Source organism: Loxodonta africana, chromosome 8 (assembly GCF_030014295.1).
Source record: "Loxodonta africana isolate mLoxAfr1 chromosome 8, mLoxAfr1.hap2, whole genome shotgun sequence".
Classification (NCBI taxonomy): domain Eukaryota; kingdom Metazoa; phylum Chordata; class Mammalia; order Proboscidea; family Elephantidae; genus Loxodonta; species Loxodonta africana.
Window position 1 is genome coordinate 31,193,007 of NC_087349.1, and position 25,309 is coordinate 31,218,315.

The following is a 25,309-nucleotide window of genomic DNA, read 5'->3' on the forward strand; positions in this document are numbered from 1 at the left end:
GCTCTGCTGCTAACTGAAAGGTCAGCGATTTGAACCCACCAGCCACTCCGTGGGAGAAATGAGTCTGCTTTCATAAACATTACAGCCTTGGAAACCCTACAGGTCAATTCTACTATGCCCTGTAGGATTGCTATGAGTCAGAATCAACTCGACGGTAACAGGTTATGGTTAAGGTCCCTGGGTGGTCCAAATGGTTTGCTCTTAGCTAACTGAAAGTTTGGTGGTTTGAATCTACCCACTGGTGCCATGGAAGAAAGGCCTAGCAATTTGCTTCCTTAAGGTTACAGCCAAGAAAACTCTGAAGCAAAGTCCTACTCTGAAACATATGGGCTTGCTGTAAGTAGGATGGAATCAATGGCAAGGGGTTTGGTTTGGTTTAGTTTGGTTTATGGCAGTTTATGTGGTATAACAGCTGAGTTGAGTAGTTTTGACAGAGATCATATGGCCCTCAAAGCCTAAAATATTTACTATCTGCTACTTTGCCCAAAAAGTGTGCCAACACTTTTATATACTTTCATTTAAAAAAAAAAAAAAACTACATTTTGTTTGAATTATAAGGATGTCAATTATTTTCTATTTTCTTCTCATTACAAAGATACATATTTTTGGCCTATCTATAAGTAGATAAGAATTTTTGTATACTAGCCTGGATATCTCACCCCTACTTATAATATTGCTTCCATGGATTTTTAAAAAAGTGTCACCAACTAACTGCGCAAAGGAGTTTTAGAAAACAGCCTATTTTGGATTAGAGATTATCTACTTAATTGAGTCACTCACATAATCAGACAATGAATAGGCCTGACACTCACGCAAAATCAGCTTTACGTCTTTTGAAATCAAGTTTGTGGAACGAATAAGTCACAGAAAGTTGGTGGCAATAATAGCAAGTGCTGCCTCAGTATAAACTTAGATTTATTCACATTTATGAACAAAAAACTTCTTTAGCTCTACAAATTCCACAGTTCTTACAAATTAAAAGCTAGAGTAGCACTTATAATTTTTTTTCAGATAATATACTCTTGATAAAATCCAATCTTAGTATGTTTGTATTATTTTCTCTCTAAAATAATTGGAGACATTCTACAAAATAACTGAACACTACCCTTCAAATCGGAATCGAGTCGACGGCAGTGGGTTTTGGGTTTTACCCTTCAAAAGTGTCAAGGTCATGAAAAACAAGGAAAGCCTGAGGAACCGTCACAGACTGGGAGAGACTGAGACAGAATACAATGTGGGATTCTGAATAGGATCCTGAAACCAACCCTGCCTTCCCTAGTCATCATTAACATTCAAGTCCTCATTTTTGCCCGAATCCATTACAACTTCATTAGTATTTTTCCTTTTCTCAGCAAAACACATTTTTACTCATACCTCTGAGTACTAGGGGGCAACTCTAAAAAGCACCAGCAAACCACCACCAGAGTAGTACAATAAATGGTGGTGGTTCAGATAACTGCAGGAGATATGATTTCCCTTCCTGTGACTTTCTTAAAAATCAGGGAAAGGTACTGCCTCACTGATGTTACTTGTATGCTTGATTTATGTAACACGCCCTTCTCTTTTAAACAAGTTTTCCATAAATACTAAAATATCAGAAAGTACTGATTTCTTCTAAAACTTCCCCAAATAATCATTAGATTCTCACATTACTTAATAGAAAAATAATATCAGGCTACCAAACCTATGATTTAAGCCAAAAAAAAAAATTTTTTTTCAATAAAATGTAGAAATATTTTAATTTACATATCATATTACAATGAATCAATGAGTCAAAATCCACAATTACACGTTCATAAAAATTCTGTATATCTTCCTCAGAATAATCAGTTTCTGTACAAAGATTTACAGATGTCCAATGTACGTAGTTTTTCCTCAGTGTGCTACCGAGTTTAGAGGTTCTGCTCGAATATTCCCCAAATCAAGTGCAGAATCTGTCTCTTCATCAATTTCGCCAATGACGGCACTGTAATCATTTATGGAAGAAAAAAAAAAAACAAGAGTTAAAAACAATCACATTTCTGAAATAAGTTCACATGTTTCAAAAATTTTACTAATCAAATTGAAATAGTAATATTCTTCCAAAACATCCAATTAAACTGAGAGAACTACTTATGGTAGAAAACAAGTATTTTCCTGAGGCAGTAAATTATACACTTAATCACAAAACTCAATTTGAAGATAATGTTATTACAGGAACCAACTGCAAATAATCATTGGATCATGAGTCTTTAAAGAAAAAAGACACATATTGGATAGTGTACAAAAACCCAAAACTTCCAAACCTATGATTTGAATTCAACTCTGGGACTATACTGAAAAAAGGAAAAAATCACAAATTAACTACTAAAATAATAAGCAAATAAAAGTGTCTATTACTTGAGTAACTTCAATGAACTAAATTCATCAAGGGTAAGTGATTTATTATCTATTAGTTTCCTTTAAATAACTTCTCAGTTTCCACAATTTAAATCCAAGACCAAAAAGCACAATTCTTCATATACGAAGAAAATAGTAACAACAGGTACGCTGGTATCTAACAAATTATTTTTGATGTGAGTGGCTAGAGTTAGACCAGGAAATTTTTCGTGGCTTCATTGCCAACATAGTTATAACATCCATAAGAGTAATTTCATTAACACCATGCTAGGCAAAAACCCATGGCCCTCTAGCTGAATACAGTCAATGTTATCATCCAGAACACAGGACATCTATGAAACACTATTCCATAAAAAATTACTCATTATTTGTTAAGCTTAAATTGTTTGATTTTAGTGAGAGTAACTCTCTAGGGAAATACACGTAATACAGAATGTTTCCAATTTTGCCTTAAACTATATAAAACCAACCAACCAAACCCAGTGCCATATAAAGCCTTCTTTAATAAGTGGTAAGTACCGAACTCTGGCAGAATATATTACTTTTTTCTCAATGTAAAACAAGTTAAAAACCTTGGTTCCACTCTGAAAATTTCAGTAATGTTTAAAATTTTTATGGTAGGCAGCAGAGTTGTAAAGCCTTAATAACTGGCTCTCCAGAGAAAAAGAGGGAGGCTGATTTGTGGCATTTACTGATTTCCACGGTGCAAATACCCTACTCCCACTGTGGTCAATTCCAAGCTACCAGTAAGACATCAACCAGTTTGCAAAATCCCTGAAAATGTTAACAATCAGCTCTTGTGAGTCAGTACAAGCTAGACCCAGGACACCAGGAGGTGTGGGGCAAATGGTAATCTGCTTTGCCTCCTTTTCACTTCTTACAGCTCACCTCATAACTTCACCCAGAAGTCATTTCTGTAGAATAGCTTATGAGCCTCCGATTTTGATTTAAAGTCAAATAATTTATACATCCTAAATCCAAACAAGTGATTTAAGATAAGCAATTTAACTGACTAAAGTATTCCTTCATTTTCTATATCCTACTTGTTCCCCAAAATAATCTGAGATTGCTAACGTATCTTTTGCTGCCATCCAGCCAAATTTTGATTCTCTACAATACTCACTAGAAAATTTATTCAACATTCTTGTAGCCTCTATGGAAAACTTGGTGGCATAGTGGTTAAGAGCTACAGCTGCTAACCAAAAGGTCGGCTGTTCAAATCCACCAGGTGCTCCTCGGAAACTCTACGGGGCAGTTCTACTCCATCCTATAGGTTCGCTACGAGTTAGAATCGACTCGACAACAATGGGTTTAGGTTTGCTTTATTCCAGCACTGCCTAATACAGTAGCTACTAGCCATTTATGATTACTGAAATTAGTTACAAATAAAATTAAAAATTCGGTTCCTTAGTCAAACCAGCCACTTTTCAAGTACTTAACAGTGACACATGGCTAATAGCTATGTACTGAGCAGTGCAGATACAGAACATTTCCACCATCATAGAAAGTTCTACTGGACAACACTGCCCTATACAGTTGCATATTTTGTTTGCTGCATGTATTTTGCTACCACTAAAATATATCTTCTCAAACTGGCTTAAGTATCAGTGTGCCAAAAGTTATCTGAGGCCACAGGATAAACATGGCACAAAACTAAAAAAAAATTTTTTTTAAGACAAATAATGGATATGTACTTATGTTAAAGAGCATGAACTATTTAAGTTTGTTCAAACAAGATTCCAAAGACATTTTTTCAAATTCTATCCTTGGATTCCAAAGGTATATTTATGTTCCTCTGAAATTAGGGATACTTTAGAAGAACATTTTAAGAACTCTCTTTGAAGGAGCATTTGGTATAAGGCAGGACCATTCTGGACTGTATTCAGGCCTCTTAACAATTAGAAATACAGACAAATCTCAGTCAATAAAGAGAAGACTTTGGTTGGTTCTTGAAGAATAGTAACACGAAATGTATAGATTTGCCTTATTTTAAGCAAATATAAGAAAAATCATATTTACAATACAAATGAATATGAGTCTATAAACTATGCATGAAAGACTTTATTTCCAAAAAATCTCTGCATATAGCAAGGCAGTACACTTATAATTTTAACCTGCCTTAAAAGGGTATACTTTACTTACACATTGTCACCTCTTACGATGTATAATCCTAATACCACTTGTTCTACTCCCTGTGAAGAGCTGAATACTCGTTCATGACTTTCATCCAAAATCAAATTAATGGTTTGGTCAAAACCTTTCAGAGTTCCCTATGAAGAAAACAGCCAAAAGAAAAAAATAAATAAATAATCGGATTTATTTAAATGTACAAAATTCAACCATACAACCATTTTAGTTGTCAGGCAACCCAATAGAAGTATCCATTTTAAATATATACCCACTGTAAAATAACATATCTTTTTTATAGCCAACAGGGCATAAAACACACCTCTTGGTTGTTAAGAGAGGGGGGAAAAACACCACCACACATATAACTGATAAGCAGAGCTACTGAGAGTTACTAAGGATACTAAGTACCAGTGTGATCATCTCAAAGAAGTAGAGTAAATGCCCATGTAGTCCAGGAGCTAACTTTCTAAGGACACACACTACAACAAGTAAAATTTAAGGGCAAAGGATTTATAAATGAGGGTCTCACATATACCAGCTACAGCAGAGTAACAACATCACTGCATGCTCTGTACTAGGCCCTGGGCTAAACACATTGTGTTCACTATCTCAGCTAATCTCTACCCTTTGAGGTAGATATAATTATCCCCATTTCAGAGAAAGAAAACTGAGGCACAGAGAGGTTAAGTAATCTCTCAAGGTCTTATGGGGAGTACGTAGCAAAGCTACTAGGAAGATTGCTGAACCATTATACTGCTATAAACATGCAAATATAATTTCCCGTTTTTTAGAGATTCAAATCACTCCCATAAATATACACAAACTACAACTGATGGTAAATGAATACTTACTATATCCCAGAGTGTTCTATGTGTCTCACATGTATTTACCTTATAATTCTCCCAATAACCAAGTAAGGTAAATTCTAATATGACTATAATGATAGGCACCAGAACTTGATGGAAATAACAGGGAAAAGTTTTATGGAAAAAGGCTGATTGTGAACAGGGGAAGACAAGGGCCTTGGACAACAGAGTAATTCACATGCTATTCAAGTTTCACTATTCAACTGTTTCATGTTCTGAAAATCAAAATACATAAAATCAAAATGAAATAAAGAGAAAACGATAACCTAGAATATGGAAGAGAAACAAAATATGGAGTATTGAACTATACTAGAGAATGGAGCCCTGGTGGCACAGCAGTTCTTAACAGCTCGGCTGCTAACCAAAAGGTCGGCAGTTCACCCCTAAATCCACCAGCAGCTCCTTACAAATCCTAAGGGGTAGTTCTAGACTGTCGCTGAGTCAGAATCCACTCGATGGCAACGGGTTTGCATTTTCTGGTTTAGTTGGCAAATAGGTGTTATCAAAAATATCACAAATACCCATACATAACTTCTTGGTTTGGTTTTACATTTAATTATTCCATCAAGTAAAACCATGTGTTAAATACAGGACTACTGAAATTTAGTACTCAAGATGCTCTTTATAGCTTTCCTTTTATAAAATGAAAATAATTTTCCAATTTATTGTCTACTCTGTTAACAAAATTAGAAACACTTAAACTTGAGGTTTTCATAAAATAAAAAATTAATTGCAAATATTTGTTAATTGCAATAGGTTTCCTGAAGGGCTATGATGAGATTAAAATACTTCAAATGGCCTTTATTTGACAAAATATACAACACAGCATGCCTAAGAAAACCAGGATTGTTCCCTTGGTAAAGAAAATATGCCAACTGTCCTTGACTTTGGAGTCAGACTAAACTTAAATCCCAGTTTGGTTCCACCACTTATTATCTCTGTGACTCTGGGAAACTAACTTACCTTTTCTTAGCTTGGTTCCTAACCTAGCATAAAGCAGCAATAATTCTTCACAGGGTTGTACTGAAGATTGAATAACATAACCTATGTAAAGTGCCTGGAACATAATACACATTTAATAAGTGGTGAAGTCTAGCACTTTGACTAGTGATAGTCACTTAATGACCCACTGAGAAAAAATCATATGGATTAAACACAGAAACAAAAATGAGACCGCAGAAGGAGAAAATAAGGGGTTAAATTATATGAAGTAAATTAGAAAAGGTTAGAAAATAGAGAAAAGGTTACACCAAACCCAAACCTGTTGCAGTCTAGTAGATTCCGACTCATACAGACCCTATAGAGCAGAATAGAACTGCCCCATAAGATTTCCAGGGCTGTAATCTTTACGGTAGCAGACTGCCACATCCTTCTCCCATGGAGTGGCTGGTGGGTTTGAACCACCAACCTTTCAGTTAGCAGGCAAGCACTTAACCACTGTGCCACCAGGGCTCCTTGGAGAAAGGTTAGCAGCCTTACAACCTTTTGAAAGCAAACACAGTATCAATTATAAATGAAGATAAAATAATTAAGTAGCCAAGTATCATGGGATAAATTCCTCAAATCAAATTCTAAAAATCAACATCAGCCATAAGAAAGTTACAGCTTTGTTATACGAGTTAAATTAGCAACTGAGGAATGTTTTCCAGAATCAGATCAAGGAGAGAATCCAAGATTTTTCTAGAATGAAAAGAGGTTATTGTGACAAAAAGGAGCCCTGGTGCCACAACAGTTAAGTGCTTGGCTGCTAACCGAAAGGTTGGCCGTCCTAACCCACCCAGCCGCTCTGTAGGAGAAAAGACCTGGTGACCTGCTTTCATAAAGATTCCATGAAGATTAAACCCTATGGGCACTTCTGCTCTGTTACATGGGGTCACTATGAGTCAAAAATCAACTCCACAGCACCTAACAACAATATTGTGACAAAAGCATAAATAAGATGAAATAGTCAGTCATATATTGTCCTACAGAAGATAGGTTATATAACCTAGGAATAGTTATAGGCTACACAAACAAGCCTTGAATGTTCATTATGCTGTATATATGTAGTATCTAAGTCATAAAAAGAACAACTTCTAAGTATACACAAAATTTCAAAAAACTTTTGATTCACATGGCAGCTGTCCAAGCTCTGAATGGGAAGGAAATAAAATATCGAAGAACAAGATAAATATGTGACCATAAGATAGATAGACATCTGCATACTAGACTAGAAGCTCCCTGATGGGAAGAATCGATTCATCCTAGGTCCTAGTAGAAGCTAGTAGGTAATGCGCACTCGATGTTTATTAACGGAAAAAAAATACAGATCAGCAGCTATTTATCAAAGCCATCAGGGCAAAGAGATCATAAGAAAAGTGCAATGCAGGTATACTCTGGTTCCTACACATTAGACGTCAGAGGTTCCACATAAAAATTATTTTACTACCAATAGTTTACAAGGCAGAGAATGAAAATGCTGCATACTTACCACAATCATTCTCCCATCGGATGTAATAACAGCAACAGTTCCTGATAACTGAATCAAGGAAAGCATTTCTTAGGAAATGCTAACCGAAAACTTAGAATCTGGTAAACGCACAGTTCCAATTACTAGGAAAAGGGCGACAGAATTAAAAATAACTATTCAACATGGCCATTAAATACACAACATTAAGGACTTAAAATCTGTAGCTTTTTTCAATCCTGTCTTCGAGATAACTACACACACACACACAAAAGTAACAGAAAAAGAAAATTCCTTTTTCTATGTGATAAGCATCTCAAAACAGCTGGGGTATTTGGTATTCGCTTTTACTGGGAAATTTCAATTTTGAACAAGACATTCCCCACTTTCTTAGCCCTATTTCTTCATTTGTAGAATAAAAATTGTATGGCTGCTAAATCAGTCAATTTCAAGCATGTTTAGACACTGTCTTCCAGGTTTCTGGACTACAAAGGATACTATAACCAATGTCATAAGACACCAATAGGCTTGCATCATTAAAAGCCTTCAGTATTTAACTTCTGTTCACAATTTGTGCATGAATACACGATGTGCTGTTTCTGTCCTGAGACATTAAAACAGTAACATTTGTATCCGGTTCTTTACGAGTTTCGGACCATGAGGACAATTCATTGAAAAAGCAAGCATTGTTTCCATCCTAGCAACAAGGAAGATGAGCCTTCAAGTGGTAAAGCAGCAGAAATTCAATTTATGGACCATCTTTAAACTTCTGCTATCTCAACAATGAGCATGCCTGTCAATAAAACAAGTACACAGATTTACAAGACCCTCGTCGCCACTATGACAACCGCTCACCTTATTTGAAACTTGAACGTGTGGGCCCTGGGGGAATAATAAGGCTGAATCAATAGCGGAATTCTATAGAGGCAGAGAAAAGTTCAGGATAATTACACTGGATTTACTTTACTTTAGGCCGGAATTAAAACACACCTCGGACTCGAGGCAGGAGCGGCGGGCTCGAGCCCCAGCGCAAGACTGGCTGGTCGCGGGTCCTTATCCCCCTCACCGGCACCCGGGGCCCCGCAGTAGCCAGGCGTCCCAACCCACCAGGAATCCCGAACCCCGGCCTCTCAAGCCCCGACACCGCTCCGGTGCGGACACGTGCCTCGCCGCGGCGGCCTCCGGAGGATACGGTTAATGTAGTTCTCCAAAGCGGACGTCATGATGTCTGGCCCAGGAACTCCGGGCTACACGGCAACTCCAGCAACAGCAGAAGCCAAAAATGCCCGCCACCAACTGGCCGCGGCTCGCGCCCACTGACGCAGCAAATATCGTGAGAGTTGCTGGCGCCGTATTTGCCGTGGGTCCGAAATTGAGAGAAACTGGGCCGCATATCACAGAGCAGGAGCTGTGACGAACTGGTGCGCGTGCGCAGTGTGTTTCCGTGGTTCTTCCGGGCGGTGATCCCGGAAGCCACGGGAGACAAAAGCAAACGGGAGGCGGAAAAAAGGCAGGTGCCTGTAGGCGGGGTAACAGGGAGTCAGGAGTGAAAGGTAGTGTGGTAGAAGTTACTAGGAAAAACTATTAGAAAAGACAGGAAAGGCGGGGGAGAACGAAATACGGTGTTTTGAGTGTAAATGAAGAAGATAGGTAAGTGCTGTTCTCTTAAGAAATAGGGGTACGGGGAATTGGGATCCCTAGCTGATTTCTGCAGTACGGACTTAAAATGAAATATAAAAAAAGATAAATGGACCAAGACAAAGTTGCACACGTTGGAGCCATAATGTTGTACATCTCTGGAGAAAACGATAAGAAAAAGCATGTTCACATATTCTCCATGTGCCTCTAAGAACTCCATTGGAGGCATCGTGATTCACTTTAACAAACTGAATCCAAACAAGTGAACGTGTGTGAGCAACTCCTAGAAAATAAATGTTTAAGCTTCTAGCAAGCCAGGAGGTCTCCCTGTCCTCAGGATAAAATGACTAAATAAAAGGCAAGTCCGCACCACCAATGAAGACTAGTCAAGAAAAGAGGTATATTATAAATGTGCACCAGATTGCGTTCTAGTCCTGGCTCTGCTACTGAATTGTGTGTCCTTAAACAAGTCACTTCAGCTCTTCTGGACCTGTTTCCTCATCATTATGAGGTATCATTATTAAATAGTTTTTCAAAAATATACCATGCGCCACCTTTTAAAATGAATAATGCGTGGAGCTTTTCATCCCTTGAAATGTGCTTATGTTTTGAAAATGTTTATTAACACTACATAAAGACTAACTGCCGTGGAGTCAGTTCCGACTCGTAGCTGCCCTGTAGGACAGAGTAGAACTGTGCCATAGGGCTTCCAATGCTGTAAATCCTACGGAAGCCGACTGCCACATCTACAGACTGCCACATCATCATCCGAGGCTGGTGAGTTCCTTCCACATTTGCAGACTGCCACATCTTTCTTCCACAGAGCAGTAATTCTGCAGCCAAGCGCTTAACCACTGCGCAACCAGGGGCTCCTTAACACTATATAGTAACACTATAAAGTAATGATGTTAGATCCTTCCTACAGCTTTCATTTTGAATATTTCAGGATGATAATGGGAAACATCATTCTTTCCATTTTATTATACTGTGGTGCTCTCAGAAGGGCTTGAAATTAGAAAAGGATCAATACACAAAACACCAGTGGGAGCTCTTTCCCCTTTTCACAAAATATCTTTTTGATTTCAGTTAGGCTTGTGATTTCTTAACTGAAGAAGTATGAATGTGAAATAACTCTTGCGAAATGAGCAATTTTCCTCTGAAAAGTCAAGCATCTGTTTTCATTAGAGCATACCCACAAACTTACCTACAAATCACTCCCCAATGGTTAATATTTTATAAACTGAAACTTACTCTGACCTGTTTGAAACCACATACAGTCAGGAATTACGTAGTGAATATTCCTGTATTTTCTAGGGGGGAAAAAATGTATCATCCATAAATAAAAAATGAAGATATTGTGTGATTTGCAAATGTTAGGCATCAAATTAAAAGAAAAATGAAGAACTACTAGTTATTGAAGTATGATTAAGGAGTTTTTAAAAAATAAACTATATTCCACCTTTTTAAAATGAATAATGCATGGAACTTCTCATCCCCTGGAGTGTTGCTTATGTTTTGACATTTATTAACACCATATAGTAATTTATAGAATTAATTTAATCATAAACACATTACATTTTAAGTCTATGATCTTGTGCAGTTTTCACTAAATTAATATGCCAGATAAATAACAGATGTGCCATGTTTATGGAGCATCAGGAAATTTATCTGAAAATTTTTTACACGTGTCTTATAACTGCTACATTTTCTGTTGCTCCCTATGATCATACATGTGGAGAGAAAGCCTATGGGTAAAGAAATGCCCATTTATTGAGACTTTACAAATGAGTTATATGTAGATGCAAACAGTACATAAATATTTTATCTAAATTAGCCTTATGCATCACTCTTGACTTGCAGCCAACATGGCACCGTAGGTAGAAGCACAGGGCCACCCCTCCCCACAACAAAGACCCAAAAAACTAAGTAAAACAGAGACAGACATCATTGCTGGAACCTGAAGTGTCAAATTAAGACATAAAGAACTCAGCCAAACACCGAATGGAATAAGAAACTGAGGAGAGATACCTGGAAGGTTCCCTATCAGCTAACACAGCACAGATCCGCCATCTTGGACTCCTGTCAGGGATTGCCGGACAGGCAGTACGGCAGTGCAGCTTCACAGAGCTCCTAGCAGCAGACAGAAAACCCGATAACCAGCGATACACCCTTTCCCACCCCCACATCCTCTCCCCAGTGTTCTACCTCCAAGCTTCCTGGCTGGCTGCGGTGGCTCGGCTGGCTGGGGAGTGCCGCATCCGGGCCACTTGGATTCACCCCGCCTTTATCAGAGATCCGTGGGCAGGGAGTATGAGAAAGCATCTTCACGAAGTTCCCAGCAGGAGACAGAGTACCCGGTAACAAACAATGTACACTTTCCTAACGCCCACCCTTCCCTCACCCCCCCCCCGCCCCCTTACTCCCAGCCGCAGTTTTTTGGCAGGAGGCAACTGGTTTGGCCCTGGGCCGCATGGATTCACCCCGCCCACAGTGGCCAGCCCCCTGAGCTGTTGTTCCTTCTTTCCATTTCTTTTGGTGTCTTCCATGCCTCCCACCACCTACCCCTGGTTTCTCTCAAGCACCTGGCTGTGTGTGCCATCTTTGCTTTTCTTGAAAGGCTGCGAAGCCCTGCTCAACTGGGGAACCACTCCCTTGGCCCATAACACTGTGCTGTTGGGATCCCTGGGGCTGCTTTTTGTTTGTTTGTTTGTTTTGTTTTTCCGTGTTCTGTTTTGTTTTTATTTTCTTTTTCCTTTCACAGCTTGGGAGCCCCATCTAGCCAAGCTGCACTGCAGAGGTTAGGAGCCACTCTCTCAGTCTACACAGCCGCAGAGGTAGAATCCCTGGGGGCATTTCTTTTCTTTTTTTGTCTCTTTTTCCATTTCTGTCTGTCTTCATTTCTCAGTTCCCGTCTTTATGTACTTACATTCTTTTACTGTCTCCTGAATACCTGCTACTGTGTGATATTTATAGCCTCTGTAGCCAGGCTATACTGTGCAGCCTGGGAGCCACTTCCCCGATCTTCACTCCCCCCACCAGTGGGACCCCTGGGTTTTTTGTTTTGCTTTTTCCCTTTTTGTTTCATTTTTTATTTTCTCCATCTCTCGGTTTCTGATCTCTCTACTCCAAAGGTAAGCTCCCTTAGCGCTCTTTTTTTTCCTTTGTTTGTTTTTGGCTCCTGTTTGTCTTCTCTCTCTTCTTTCCCATACCCGTATTAGCTCCACACATCACAACCTCCCCCTATTTCCTGCTTACCTACACCATGCTCTGAACATCACAATCCTAATCAGCACAGCCTACCAGAACCTACCTAGCACTGATTCCTGGCCTGCCCTGTTGGCCCTAGTATGAGCTACAAATGGTGCATCCCAGCCCTTTGCCTTCAATTGGACCTACCCTGCTGAACTATAGCTGACTGATTGGCCCTGCTTATTGGACAAGGAGGTGAAAAGTATTATGACTACAGACGAGCAAACAACAAAGAATGCAAGGCCCACCTGCTCAGACATAAATAAAATAAAAAAGCGGGACAAAACAAATCTATAATCAAGAAACAGAAAATAATTACTGAATGTCCCAAAGACAGCAGATGATATCAAAACATAAAAAAAAAAAAAAAAAGGATGGTTCCAGGAGGCGTCCAAAATAAAATACCAGCTAACTTTGGAGTAGAAGAAAAGGCACTAGAACTACCTGACAGGAAATTCACATCTCAGAGCAATCCAAGAGTTGAAGCAAAAAGCAGACAAAAATGAAGAAAAAATATACAAATTATGGAAAAGGCAGACAAATTCATGGAAAATTTAGACCAAAAAAATAGGAGAGCTCAAGAAAATAATACAGGAACAAAATGCCAAAATCAAGTTACAACTAGAAATCACACAAAAATGATTAGAAATCCAAAGCATAAACAAGATTTCAGAAATGGACAGTGTCATAGAAGGGCTGAGAAGCAAGTTTGAAATGGTGGAAGACAGTATCAGCAAAATTGAAGACAAATACTTGGATACAACTCTGAAGAAAAATCAGAAAAAAGAATGAAGAAAAATGAAGAAGCCCTGAGAGTTATGTGGGGTACACTCAAAAGCAAAAACTTTTGAGTGATCAGAGTTCTAGAACGGGTTGAAAGCGGAAAACACAGTGGAACACTGAAGAATTGCTAACAGAAAACTTCCCTAATATCATGAATGATGAAAATCTGACCACCCTAGAAGCTCAGTGAACCCCGTGTAGGATAGACGCCAAAAGAACTCCAAGGCATATCATTCACACTTGCTAAAACCAAAGACAAAGAAAAAATCCTGAGAGCAACTCGAGAAAAACAAAAAGTTACATACTAGATTAAGCTCTAATTATGCAGCAGAAATCATGCAGGCAAGAAGGCAATGGGATGATGTATATAAAATCTTGAAAGAAAAAAATTGCAAACTGAGAATAATATATCCTGCAAAACTTGTGTTCAGATATGATGGTGAATTTAGGATATTTCCAGATAAACAGAAATTAAGAGAATATGTAAAAACAAAACCAGATTTACAAGAATTATTAAAGGGAGTCCTTTGGTCTGAGAACAAACAACATCAGACCACAGCCTGAATCTAGGATGCAAGATTGTACCAGCCGGATACCAACGTAGGAAATGAACTCTTAAGGACTATCCAAAACCAAAAGAATTGCAACAGGGAACCAGAAAGGTTAATCTGTAAATGACAACAAAGTCAAAACAAAAAAAAAAAAGAATAAACTGTGTAGGTATAGAACAGTCTAATATAGAGTAAGAGAAAGTAATACCAAGTAATAATACACTCGTCCAAACCTAGGAAGATAAGGGAAAATTTGAAGGTAACCATAAGGAAAGTTAAAAAACCTGTTCATCAAAATAAAGAGAACAAAACAAACAAACAAAAAAATCTACAAAAAGAAAAGAAAAAGAAATCCACAAACAAAAGAAACTCAGTACAGGAGAGTAAGAGGAACAAAGAAAATGTTAGCACCACAAAAAATACTACAAGATGACAGCAATAAACTCACACCTATCAATAATTACAGTGAATATAAATGGCCTAAATGCATCCACAAAGAGACACAGAGTGACAGAATGTATTAAAAAAAAAAAAAAAGGATCCATCAATATGCTGTCTACAAGAGACACACCTTAATAACATGTAAATTTATTAAAAATCAAAGGATGAAAAAATACATATCAAGCAAATAACTACCAAAAAAGAGCAAAAGTGGCAATACTAAGATAAGATAGACTTCAAAAACCACCATAAAAGACAAAGAAAGGCACTATGTAATGATTAAAGGGATGATCCATCATGAAGACTTAACCATAATAAACATCTATGTACCCAATGACAGGGCTCCAACATACATAAAACAAACTCTAATGGCACTGAAAAGATAAACTGACAGTTCCAGAATAGTAGTAGGAGACTTCAACACACGACTGTCAGTAAAGACAGAACATCTAGAAAGAAACTCAGCGAAGATGCATAAGAGCTAAAGGGCACCATTAGCCAACTTGACCTCATAGATATATATAGAACACTCCACCCCACAGCTGCAAATACACGTTCTTTTCCAATGCACGTGAAACATTCTCCAGAATAGACCACATCTTAGGCCACAGAGCAACCCTCAACAAAATACAGAACACTGAGGTAATACAAAGTATCTTCTCTGACCACAATGCCATCAAAGTAGAAATTAACAATAGGAAGAGTATTGAAAAAAAAAAAAAAAAAAAGCTATGTGGAAACTGAATAATACCTTTCTTAAAAACCACTGAGCAATAGAAGAAATCAGAGATGGAATAAAAAAAATTCTAGAATCAAACAAGAATGAAAACACATCATCCAAAACCTTTGGGACACAGCAAAGGCAGTCCTCAGAGGTCAACTGATAGCAATAGATGCACACATAAAAAAGAAGAAAGGGATAAAATCAAAACATCAGTTACAAAATAGAGAACAAAAGAACTCCACAGCCACCAGAAGAAAAGAAATAATAAAGATCAGAGCAGAAATAGAGAATAGAAAAACAACAGAAAGAATCAACAAAACCAAACGCTGGTTCTTTGAAAAGATCAACAAAATCAACAAACCACCAGACAAATTGACAAAAGAAAAACAGGAGAGGAAGCAGATAACCCAAATAAATGAAATGGGGGACATTACAACAGACCCAACTGAAATAAAAAGAATCATAACAGTATTATGAAAAACTATATTCCAACAAATTTAAAAACCTAGAGGAAATGGACAAATTTCTAGAGACACATTATCTACCCAAACTAACACAAAATGATGTTAAAAACCTGAACAGATTCATAGCAAGAAAGAGATTGAAACGGTAATTTAAAAAAAAACTCCCACCCCCAAAAAAGCCGTGGGCCAGATAGCTTCACTGAAGAATTTTACCAAACATTCAGAGAAGAGCTTGCATTAGTACTAGTCAAACTATTTCAGAACATAGAAGAGGAAGTGATACTTCCAAATTCATTCTATGAAGCCAGCATTACCCTGATACCAAAACCAGCAAAGACACCACAATACAAGAAAATTACAGATCAATATCTATCATGAATATAGATGCAAAAATTCTCAACAAAATTCCCACTAATAGAATTTAGCATCATATCAAAAAACATAACACAACCAAATAGGATTCATACCAGGTATGCAGGGATGGTCCAACATTAGAAAATCAATCAACATAACCCATCACATGAATAAAAGGAAAGAAAAGAATCGCTAAATCATCTCAATCGACACAGAAAAGGCATTTGACAAAGTCTAACACGCATTCCTGATAAAAACGCTCAATAAAATAGGTATAGAAGGGAAATTCCTTAACATAATAAAGGGCATCTATGCCAAACCAATGTCCAATATCTTTCTTAATGGAGAGAGGCTGAAAACATTTCCCTTGAGAACAGGAAAAGACAAGGATGCCATTTATCACCACACCTATTTAACATTGTGTTGGAAGTCCTAGCTAAAGCAATAAGGTAAGAAACAAATGGCATCCAAATTGGTAATGAAGACGTTAAACTGTCCCTATTTGCAGATGATATGATACTATACAAAGAAAACCCAAAAGACTCCATGAGAAACCTACCTAAACTGATAGAAAGATTCAGTAGAGTCACCAGGTAAACATACAAAAAATCAGTTGGATTTCTGTACACCAATACAGAGAAAAAAGAAAAGGAAATCAGGAAAACAATACCCTTTATACTAGCCCCTAAAAAAATAAAATACTTGAGAATAAATCTAACCAGGGATGTAAAAGAGCTGTACAAAGAAAACTACAAAACACTACTGCAAGAAACCAAAGGCGATCTAAAATGGAAAAACATACCATGCTCATGGATAGGTAGACGCAACATTATGAAAACGAGATCTAAATAAACGGAGATCTAAATAAATAGAAAAACATACCATGCTCATGAATAGGTGGACTGAACATTATGAAAACGACAGTTCTACCCAAAGCGATTTACAAATACAGTGCAATACCTACCCAAATACCAACAACATTCTTTAAAGAGATGGAAAAGCTTATCGTTAACTTTCTATGGGGAGGGAAGAAGCCCCCGATAAGTAAAGCACTATTGCAGAAGTAGGACTCGCATTACCTGACCTCAGAATCTACTATACAACTACGGTAGTCAAAACAGCCTGATACTGGTACGACAACAGATACATAGACCAATGGAACAGAATTGAGAACTCAGATACAAATCCATCCACCTATGATCTTCAACAAAGGCCCAAAGTCATCATATAGGGAAAAGACAGCCTTTTTAACAAATGGCGCTGGCAAAACTGGGTGTCTGTCTGCAAAAAAATGGAGGAGGACCCATACCTAGCACCATGTACAAAAACTAACTCAAAATGGGTCAAAGATGTAAATATAAAGCCAAGAATTATGAAGTTCATAGACGAAAAAATGAGACCAATGCTAGAGGCCCTAATACCTGGCATTAACAGGCTACAAACCACAACCAACAACACACAAGCTCCAGAGGATAACCTACATAACTGGGATCTTCTAAAAATTAAACACTTTTTCTCATCAAAGGACTTCACCAAAAGAGTAAAAAACAGAACCTACAGACTGGGAAAAAATTTTTGACTATCACAAATCTGACAAAGGTCTAATCTCGAAAATCTACAAGAGGATCCAACACCTCTACAAAAAGAAAATGCAGTTAAAAAACAGGCAAAGAAATTGACATTTCACCAAAGAATATTCAGGTGGCCAACAGACACGAGAAGAAATGCTCACGATTTCTAGCCATCAGAGAAGTGTAAATCAGAACCACAATGAGATACCATCTCACCCCAGCATTACTGGCACAAGTCAGTAAAACAGGAAATAACAAATGTTGGAGAGGCTTCAGGGAGATTGGAACTCATATGCACTGATGGTAGGAATGCAAAATGATACAACCATTTTGGAAAACGGTACGGCACACCCTTAGCTAGAAATAAAAATACCATATGTTCCAGGACTCCCAGTCCTAGGAATATATCCTAGAAAAATAAGAGTCGTCACACGAATAGACATATGCACACCCATGTTCATTGCAGCATTGTTCACAATAGCAAAAAGATGGCAACAACCTAGACGCCCATCAACAGATGAGTGGATAAAGAAACTGTGGTACGTGCGCAGAATGGAGTATTATGCATTGATAAAGAACAACGATGAATCTGTGAAGCATCTCATAACATGGATGCATCTGGAGGGCATTATGTCGAGTGAAATAAGCCAATCACAAAAGGACAAATATTGTATGAGTCTGCTATTGTAAAAACTCATGAAAAGGTTTACATACAAAAAGAAACACTCTTTGATGGTTACGAGGGAGGGAAGGGGTAAGATGGAAAAACAACAGATAGGTGGTAACTTTGGTGAAGGGTAAGATGGTACAAAATACTGGGGAAGCCAGCACAACCTGTATAAGGCAAGATCTTGGTAGCTCCGATAGACACATCCAAACTCCCTGAGGGACCAAATTGCTGGGCTGAGGGCTGTGGGGACCATGGTCTCTGGGAACATCTAACTCAATTGGCATAACATAATTGATAAAGAAAACGTTCTACATTCTACTTTGGTGAGTAGCATCTGGGGTCTTAAAAGCCTGTGAGCAGCCATCTAGGATACTCTACTGGTCTCACCCCTTCGGGAGCAAGGAAGAATAAAGAAAACTAAAAACACAAGGGAAAGATTAGTCCAAAGGGACTAATGGACCACATCTACCACAGCCTCCACCAGACAAAGTCCAGTACAACTAGATGGTGCCTGGCTACCACCACTGACTGCTCTGACAGGGATCACGATAGAGGGTCCCAGACAGAGCTGGAGAAAAATATAGAACAAAATTCTAACTCAAAAAGAAAGACCAGACTCACTGGCCTGACAGAGACTGGAGAAACCCTGAGAGTTTGGACCCAAGACACCCTTTTAGCTCAGTAATGAGGTCATTCCTGAGGTTCACCCTTCAGCCAAAGATTGAACAAAACAAGACTAAAGGGGCGCACCAGCCCTGGGGCAGGGTCTAGAAAGCAAGAAGGAACAGGAAAGCTGGTAATAGGGAACCCAGGGTTGAGAAGGAGAATGTTGACATGTAGTGGGGTTGTTAACCAGTGTCATACAACAAGGTGTGCACAGTTTCATGAGGAACTAGTATGTTCTGTAAGCATTCATCTAAAGCACAATTAAAAAAAAAAAAAATCACTTTTTATTAGGTAGCTAAGGAAGAACATAATTTCTAAAAGAACCAAAATAGTAAGGGTCTTACCTCAGTGTGAGGAGTAGGTGGCAAAATCGAGGTGTCATTTTCAATAATATTTCCAGTTGGCCCACTTTTTGGTGAACTGGAACCAGACCCTGGAGAACTGCTACTGACTGATTCTGAAAAACATTGTGAAGTACAAGTTTATTTATAAAAAACATACAAAGATGAACTTTACTGTTAATAAACAGTATTGGACTTTTTTTTCTTTTTCTTTATGTAAATGACAAACCCATTTCACTGCATACAAAGAACTATGAAAATTTCTAGGGCATTTCTGAATTTTCATACCACTTTTCCTCCTTTGTTTCCATTGCTAAAACAACAACGTAGTATTCAGCAGTTTCTAGAGATGTGAAGATGTGCAGTTGGGGTGTTGTATAAGCTTTTAATTAGCACAGGGGAGGAGAGTTGAAACAAAAGCTTTTCTTACTTGCTCTTGTGTTATGGGAAAAAAAATAATAAATTAGCTTTATGACTTTGGGGATACATGGGACTTAGTTTAGCATCTCCTAGAAGAACCCTGGTGGCACAGTGGTTAAGTGTTTGGCTGCTAACCTGAAGGTCAGCAGTTCAAATCCACCAGCCACTCCTTGGAAACCCTATGGGGCAGTTCTACCCTGTCCTATAGGATAGCTATGAGTAGGAATTGACTCTGCAGCATTGGGTTTAAAGGAGAATTAAGTTAAAGCTCCAACAGAGGAAAAAGATATTTATAAACATCTGACAAAAAATTAAGGAGGGATACATCAAGGCCTTCAATTTAATTCAAGCCAAAATCTCTCAAAAGGCTGCCCATTTATATGATATTCTGTCACTGATAGGAGTCAACTAAAGTATGCTTGGAATGGATAGTCAATTTTATTCCATTAGTTCTCAATCTAAACCCTAAACAGAAAACTAAACTTTTCTTTTACATTCAGTTCATTTAAGACTGTCCTAGTAGTAAAAAAAAAAAAATTTTTTTTTTTTTTTATTTAGTAGTTTACTGGAGGGTCAACTAAAAAAGAGGAAGATGCATTGACACAGTGGCTACAACAGTGAGTGCAAGCATAACAGTGATTGTGACAATGGCGTGGGACCGAACAGTGTTTCCTTCTACATAGGGTCGCTGTAAGTCAGAACCAGCTCCAGGACACCTAACAACAATGGTATTTTATGTATCTCCCAACACAGTCATGAGCCTTCTGCCTCCCCCACCTTTACTAATGCCATTGCACTTTCCTAGAACAACACAGTTCAAGAGTTATCAAGAATAGGGCAGAGAGGAGATCAGAAGGGGTGGAAAGGAGTTCCTCAGATATGTGACATAACTGGAGTGGATGTTTTTATTAGTACAAACCAAAATACATATAGAAGGGACCTCTCTCTGGAAGCACTGCTGAAGAACGACCTTGATGATCCCCCTGAATATTAGGGGTTAGTTCATCTTCCTTTGTGTTATGAAGGATGGATGTTTTCTTTCATTAACCTGAAGAGTCAGACTCATACTGGAATCTAGGGAAACTAAATTTACACTTCCCTGTGAATGGAAAACAGCCATGGTAGTAATTCGGAAATTAAAATACTGTCACTTTTAACCCAATGTGATAGGAACTTTTATTTATTTTTAATTGATTTATGTTCCTTCAAGTTCCAGAGGTATCAACCAATCAGCAATGTATGTTGAATAGATCTATTTAGGGTTCCCCTAGGCAGAAAAGGCCATAAACATGGTCTCTTTATAATAAAATTTCTAAATAATTTTAAATTTTAATTATAATTATGAAATAATTAGTACAGGATAAATAATTGTAAATTTTAATTATAATTATGAAATAATTAGTACAGGATAAATAATAGATATCCCAAATTAAAAGTAGTTGATATGGAAATCTTGGTTCATTTAACAATATAAATTAGAAAGTATTTTTCATATGTTCTTTTATATACCTTTTGTGGTAATAAAAACAAGTATTTAAAACTCCATTTTTAAGGGATAGGAAAAAAATATTTAACTTTTTAATTGAGAAATAGTACAAACCCAGTGCCGTCGAGCCGATTCCGACTCATAGCGACCCTACAGGACAGAGTAGATCTGCCCCATAGAGTTTCCAAGGAGCGCCTGGCAGATCTGAACTGCCAACCCTTTAGTTAGCAGCCGTAGCACTTAACCACTACGCCACCAGGGTTTCCGAGAAATGCTATAGGATAATGATTAAGAATGCTGACTCCAGAGCTAGCCTGTCAGGATTTGGATTCTGTATAACTCGGAGCAAATTACTTAACCTTTCTGTGCTTCAGTTTCCTCATTTGTAAAATGGGAAAATGATGCTACTTACCTCATCAAATTATTGGGAGACTAAAATTAATTCTTCCAGAACTCTTGAAACACTGCCTGTAATATAATAAGCACTCATTAATGTTAGCTGTTATCATTCAAAGGCATAGACTACTGCACAGGTAGCCTTCTCAGTCCAAAAGCTTGTTCCACTACAATAGTTTACTGCCTTAGTTTCTGTTTGGACAATTTGAGAGATACACATGTTAAGTGAAAGAAGGGGAAGATGGATGTGTGCTAGAATCTTGGAAGGTTTTACAAAAAGGCTAAGATTTAAACTGGGGCTTTAGGAAAATTAATGGCATCAACTACCTAGTGGAGGTAGGAACTGAAGATAGGAAGGCTAGCAGGTGTGAGTTTTGATTTGTAGCAGTAGGAATGGAAAGGCAGAAGAAATATGTTTTAAAGATAGTGCCTAAGACAGGCGATGGCGCAGAGAGCAAATCATGGGTGTGGGGTGTCAGAGGTCGGTCAATCAAAAGGATAGCAAGAGCAGAGAGACCCAGGAAAAGACAGGACTTGTTGCTTGTTACTGAAGCACTGGAGCCTACATCTAGAACTCTAAACATGACACACGTTACTAGCCAGTGGTGAGGCTACAGAACGCACTGGTTAGATTTACACTGGCATATACTTTACCTTGAAGGTCTGGAAAACCAGTCTCTCAGGAGGCCTGCTGTTTCGGTTTATAAAGGATAATGGATATTACTAAAATACTTATGTAAGCTTTTATGCACTATTTACATTATTTTTCTTTTGGAAACCAAAAACAGTCATACAAGCATTCCTACTACAACATGATAATGTGCATACCTGAAAGTCCTGACATTGAAAAATGGCTCACTTAAAATAATAGTTCTGGGAAAAGCCTGTGCCTTCGAGTCAATTCTGCCTCATGGAGACCCTATAGAACAGAGTAGAACTGCCCCGTTGGGTTTCCAAGGCTGTCATCTTTATGAAACTTTCTTGCCATACCTTTCTTCTGTGGAGTGGCTAGTGGGTTTGAACCATCAACCTTTTGGTTAACAGCTGAGGACCTAACCACTGCCCCACCAGGGCTCCTTAACCCCCCCCCCCATAACTCTAATATACTGCAAAGTTTGGGAATCATTGAACTGTAGCTTTAAACAGAAACAACCATCCAAATGAAAATATCAGCACATTTTAAAGGATATGTAAAATTCCTAACAAATAAAGAAGCGCTGTAGTAACTTAAGTCATCCTTATTAGGGCATAGAGTTGTTTTCAACTCGTAGTGACCCCATGTAACAGAGTAGAACTGCCCGATATGGTTTTCTAGAATGCAATATTTAGAGAGCAGATCACCAAGTCTTTCTCCCATTGAGCAGCTAAGTGGGTTCAAACTGCCATCCTATCAGCAGCTGAGTGCTTAACTGTTGAGCCACCGGGGCTCCTTAGTAATTTATAGACCTCTAGACTGTTTAAAAGAAAGTTGAAGGTAGCTTGAAGGAAGACAATGTATGTAAGAGCTGACATGGTTGAGTAGTAGAAACAAGGGCACAGTGACATCATCATCAGGAGTTGCAGGTGGAGAAGCAGTTGCAAACTTTGCAGGAAATATAGAGATGCCAGAGGTATATGGCTCTGATTGATTGTCTGTTTTTCTTTTGCACAAATATACCAGAGAGCTACAAAATAAGTACTATTAAAAGAGAGCACATGGCTGAACTGGGCCATGGAAGGAGGAGGGTAGCAGGCGCGGTGAATGAAGTCATTTGAGTACTGTGTTCCTCCAAAGCCTGGTGCAATCCTGCTGACAACTGCGTTACTGTACTTTATGTTCAGCTGTTGTCCTTGGTGGCAGAAGAGGTTAACATGCTAGGAAAAAATGAGCATGAACAAACCCACCATCCATATTGTTCTAAATTACTTGTAAAAAACAGAGTTGGGGGACTATCTGACATCCTCTAACTTCCCAAGAGGGAAGGAGAATCAAGATCAACAGCACAAGGCAGATTTCTTACGAGAGGGTTGTCAGACATGCCCCTCTCTCTGCCATCTTTACCAATTCTGACATCAACCATCTCTCCCACAGCCCTCTCTTCTTCTCTGCTGGGTCTGATAATTCATTGTAATGGCCACACAGAACTCACAGACAATACTCAGGATTCCAGGGTTTATTAGGGAAGTAACAGGTTACAATTCAGGCTTAGGAACACTCAGGAGACAGTTCTTCCATCAGGATAGCTTCTCTGCTATGCCAGAGGCATGCCTCTCTCTGGCCCCTTGGCCTCTGCCCTGCTCAGGGGCAAGTGTTACAGAGCTCTTTTAGCTCTGCCAATAAGTGCCCAGAGGCACTCCACTCCGCCAGAAAGCCTCGGCCCAAAGGTGCTCAGCTTTCTCACTCTGTGGGCCAGAAAGCCCACTGTGCCATCTCCTGCCGTCGTTTCTCTGCCACCACTTCTCACCATCTTCAGGGTTATAGCTCTCTGTCTCTCAGGCTCCTGATTCCAGGAGCTTCTCAGTGCAGGGATGCTGGATCCAAAAGTTGTGCTAGCTCTTCTTCCTTGGTGGTGGTGGGATCCTCTCTTCCCTGCCTCTGGAATGGCTCATTTCAAGCCCAGTGGGATGGCAAAACTGACCAGTTCCCTTGCTGGGTCACCATTACCCTGTTTTCACAGTCCCACCAAATCACTTGGGTGGGAGTTACAAGGACCATGGCTAGAAGGACCACATTAAGTATTTCATTGCACAGCACTCCTACCTACTAGTCACATGTGAGCTGATGCATTACAAAAACAGCGCTGTAGCACAACACACTGTGTTAATATTCCAGTGAGAATTTGGACTTAAATATGATTGACCTTCCCCCATTTTACTTATCTCCTCCCATGGTTCATGCTCCCTTTTAGCACCAGGTAATTTTTCTGGTAGGCAGTTCTTATACCGCTGACTTTGCCCCAGTGCTTGGATTCATATTTGGGAGAGCTTTGTTTAAATAGCATGTAGAGGGGGGAACTAATGCAAGGGGGGCACCCAGGCCTGAACCTTTTCAATAGCCTTCTTAATAAATTACTGTTATGTGTTATCATTGCAGTGTAGATTAAGGAACATTATTTTAAGCTGAGTCTATTTTCTTGCTTTTTTGTTGTTTTTGCATGATTTTTTTTTTTTTAAGATTAGTTATCTTTAGTAGCTTGGATTGCAATACACAAAAAATTATACTGTCTTTTTTGTTATGGCTTTGACATGCCAAACTTGGAAAATAATATTGATGGTAGAAATTACTTTCATTTAGGTCTCTAGGATCTTCAATCCTGATCTCATTCTTGAGTTGTGTAACCCACACTGAAGGAATAGATTGATTGGTTGCAGGCATTTTATGGCTTGTTCCAGACATGATGTGGCAAGAGAGATCAAAACTAATTTATTGGTATCCTTGGGAAAAAAAAAAACAGTGACATTAGACTAGGAGGGATGAATAATATGAGACGGTACAGAGAGATAAATGGAGTGGTCGGGAGTAAAGTATAAGAATTGTATTGACAGAAGCTAAGCACAAGTCTATAACCTCGAGTCACTAACTGAAATTACACTAAAACACATATGAGGCAGAAAAAAAGGAAAAGAGTTTCAAAGCTTTCCCTTACTGTTCCTGAAAGTTCTCATTGTACATTTTGTTACGGTATTGTTTTTGTGTCCCATCTCCCCCCACCCCCCTTTTTTTTAAGACTATGGTGCATGGACGTTTAGAGCTG

At 38.6% G+C, this 25,309-nt stretch overlaps 1 protein-coding gene across 2 annotated transcripts; it reads right to left on the bottom strand.

The window, feature by feature from the left end:
* Window positions 1-898: 898 nt before the first annotated feature.
* Window positions 899-9,244, bottom strand: LSM8 (LSM8 homolog, U6 small nuclear RNA associated). Of its 2 annotated transcripts, XM_023544588.2 has the most exons (5): window positions 8,987-9,244; window positions 8,677-8,703; window positions 7,846-7,967; window positions 4,522-4,649; window positions 899-1,966 (listed from the first exon to the last, which is right to left on the bottom strand). In XM_023544588.2, exons 3-5 carry the CDS (start codon window positions 7,909-7,911, stop codon window positions 1,876-1,878), a joined length of 285 nt encoding a protein of 94 aa, XP_023400356.1. In that variant the 5' UTR covers window positions 7,912-7,967; window positions 8,677-8,703; window positions 8,987-9,244; the 3' UTR covers window positions 899-1,875. The 2 variants fall into 2 exon arrangements, with proteins under 2 accessions (XP_023400356.1, XP_003407282.1); XM_003407234.4 differs by lacking the exon at window positions 8,677-8,703 and having other exon boundaries at window positions 7,846-7,886; window positions 9,014-9,242.
* Window positions 9,245-25,309: the final 16,065 nt, after the last annotated feature.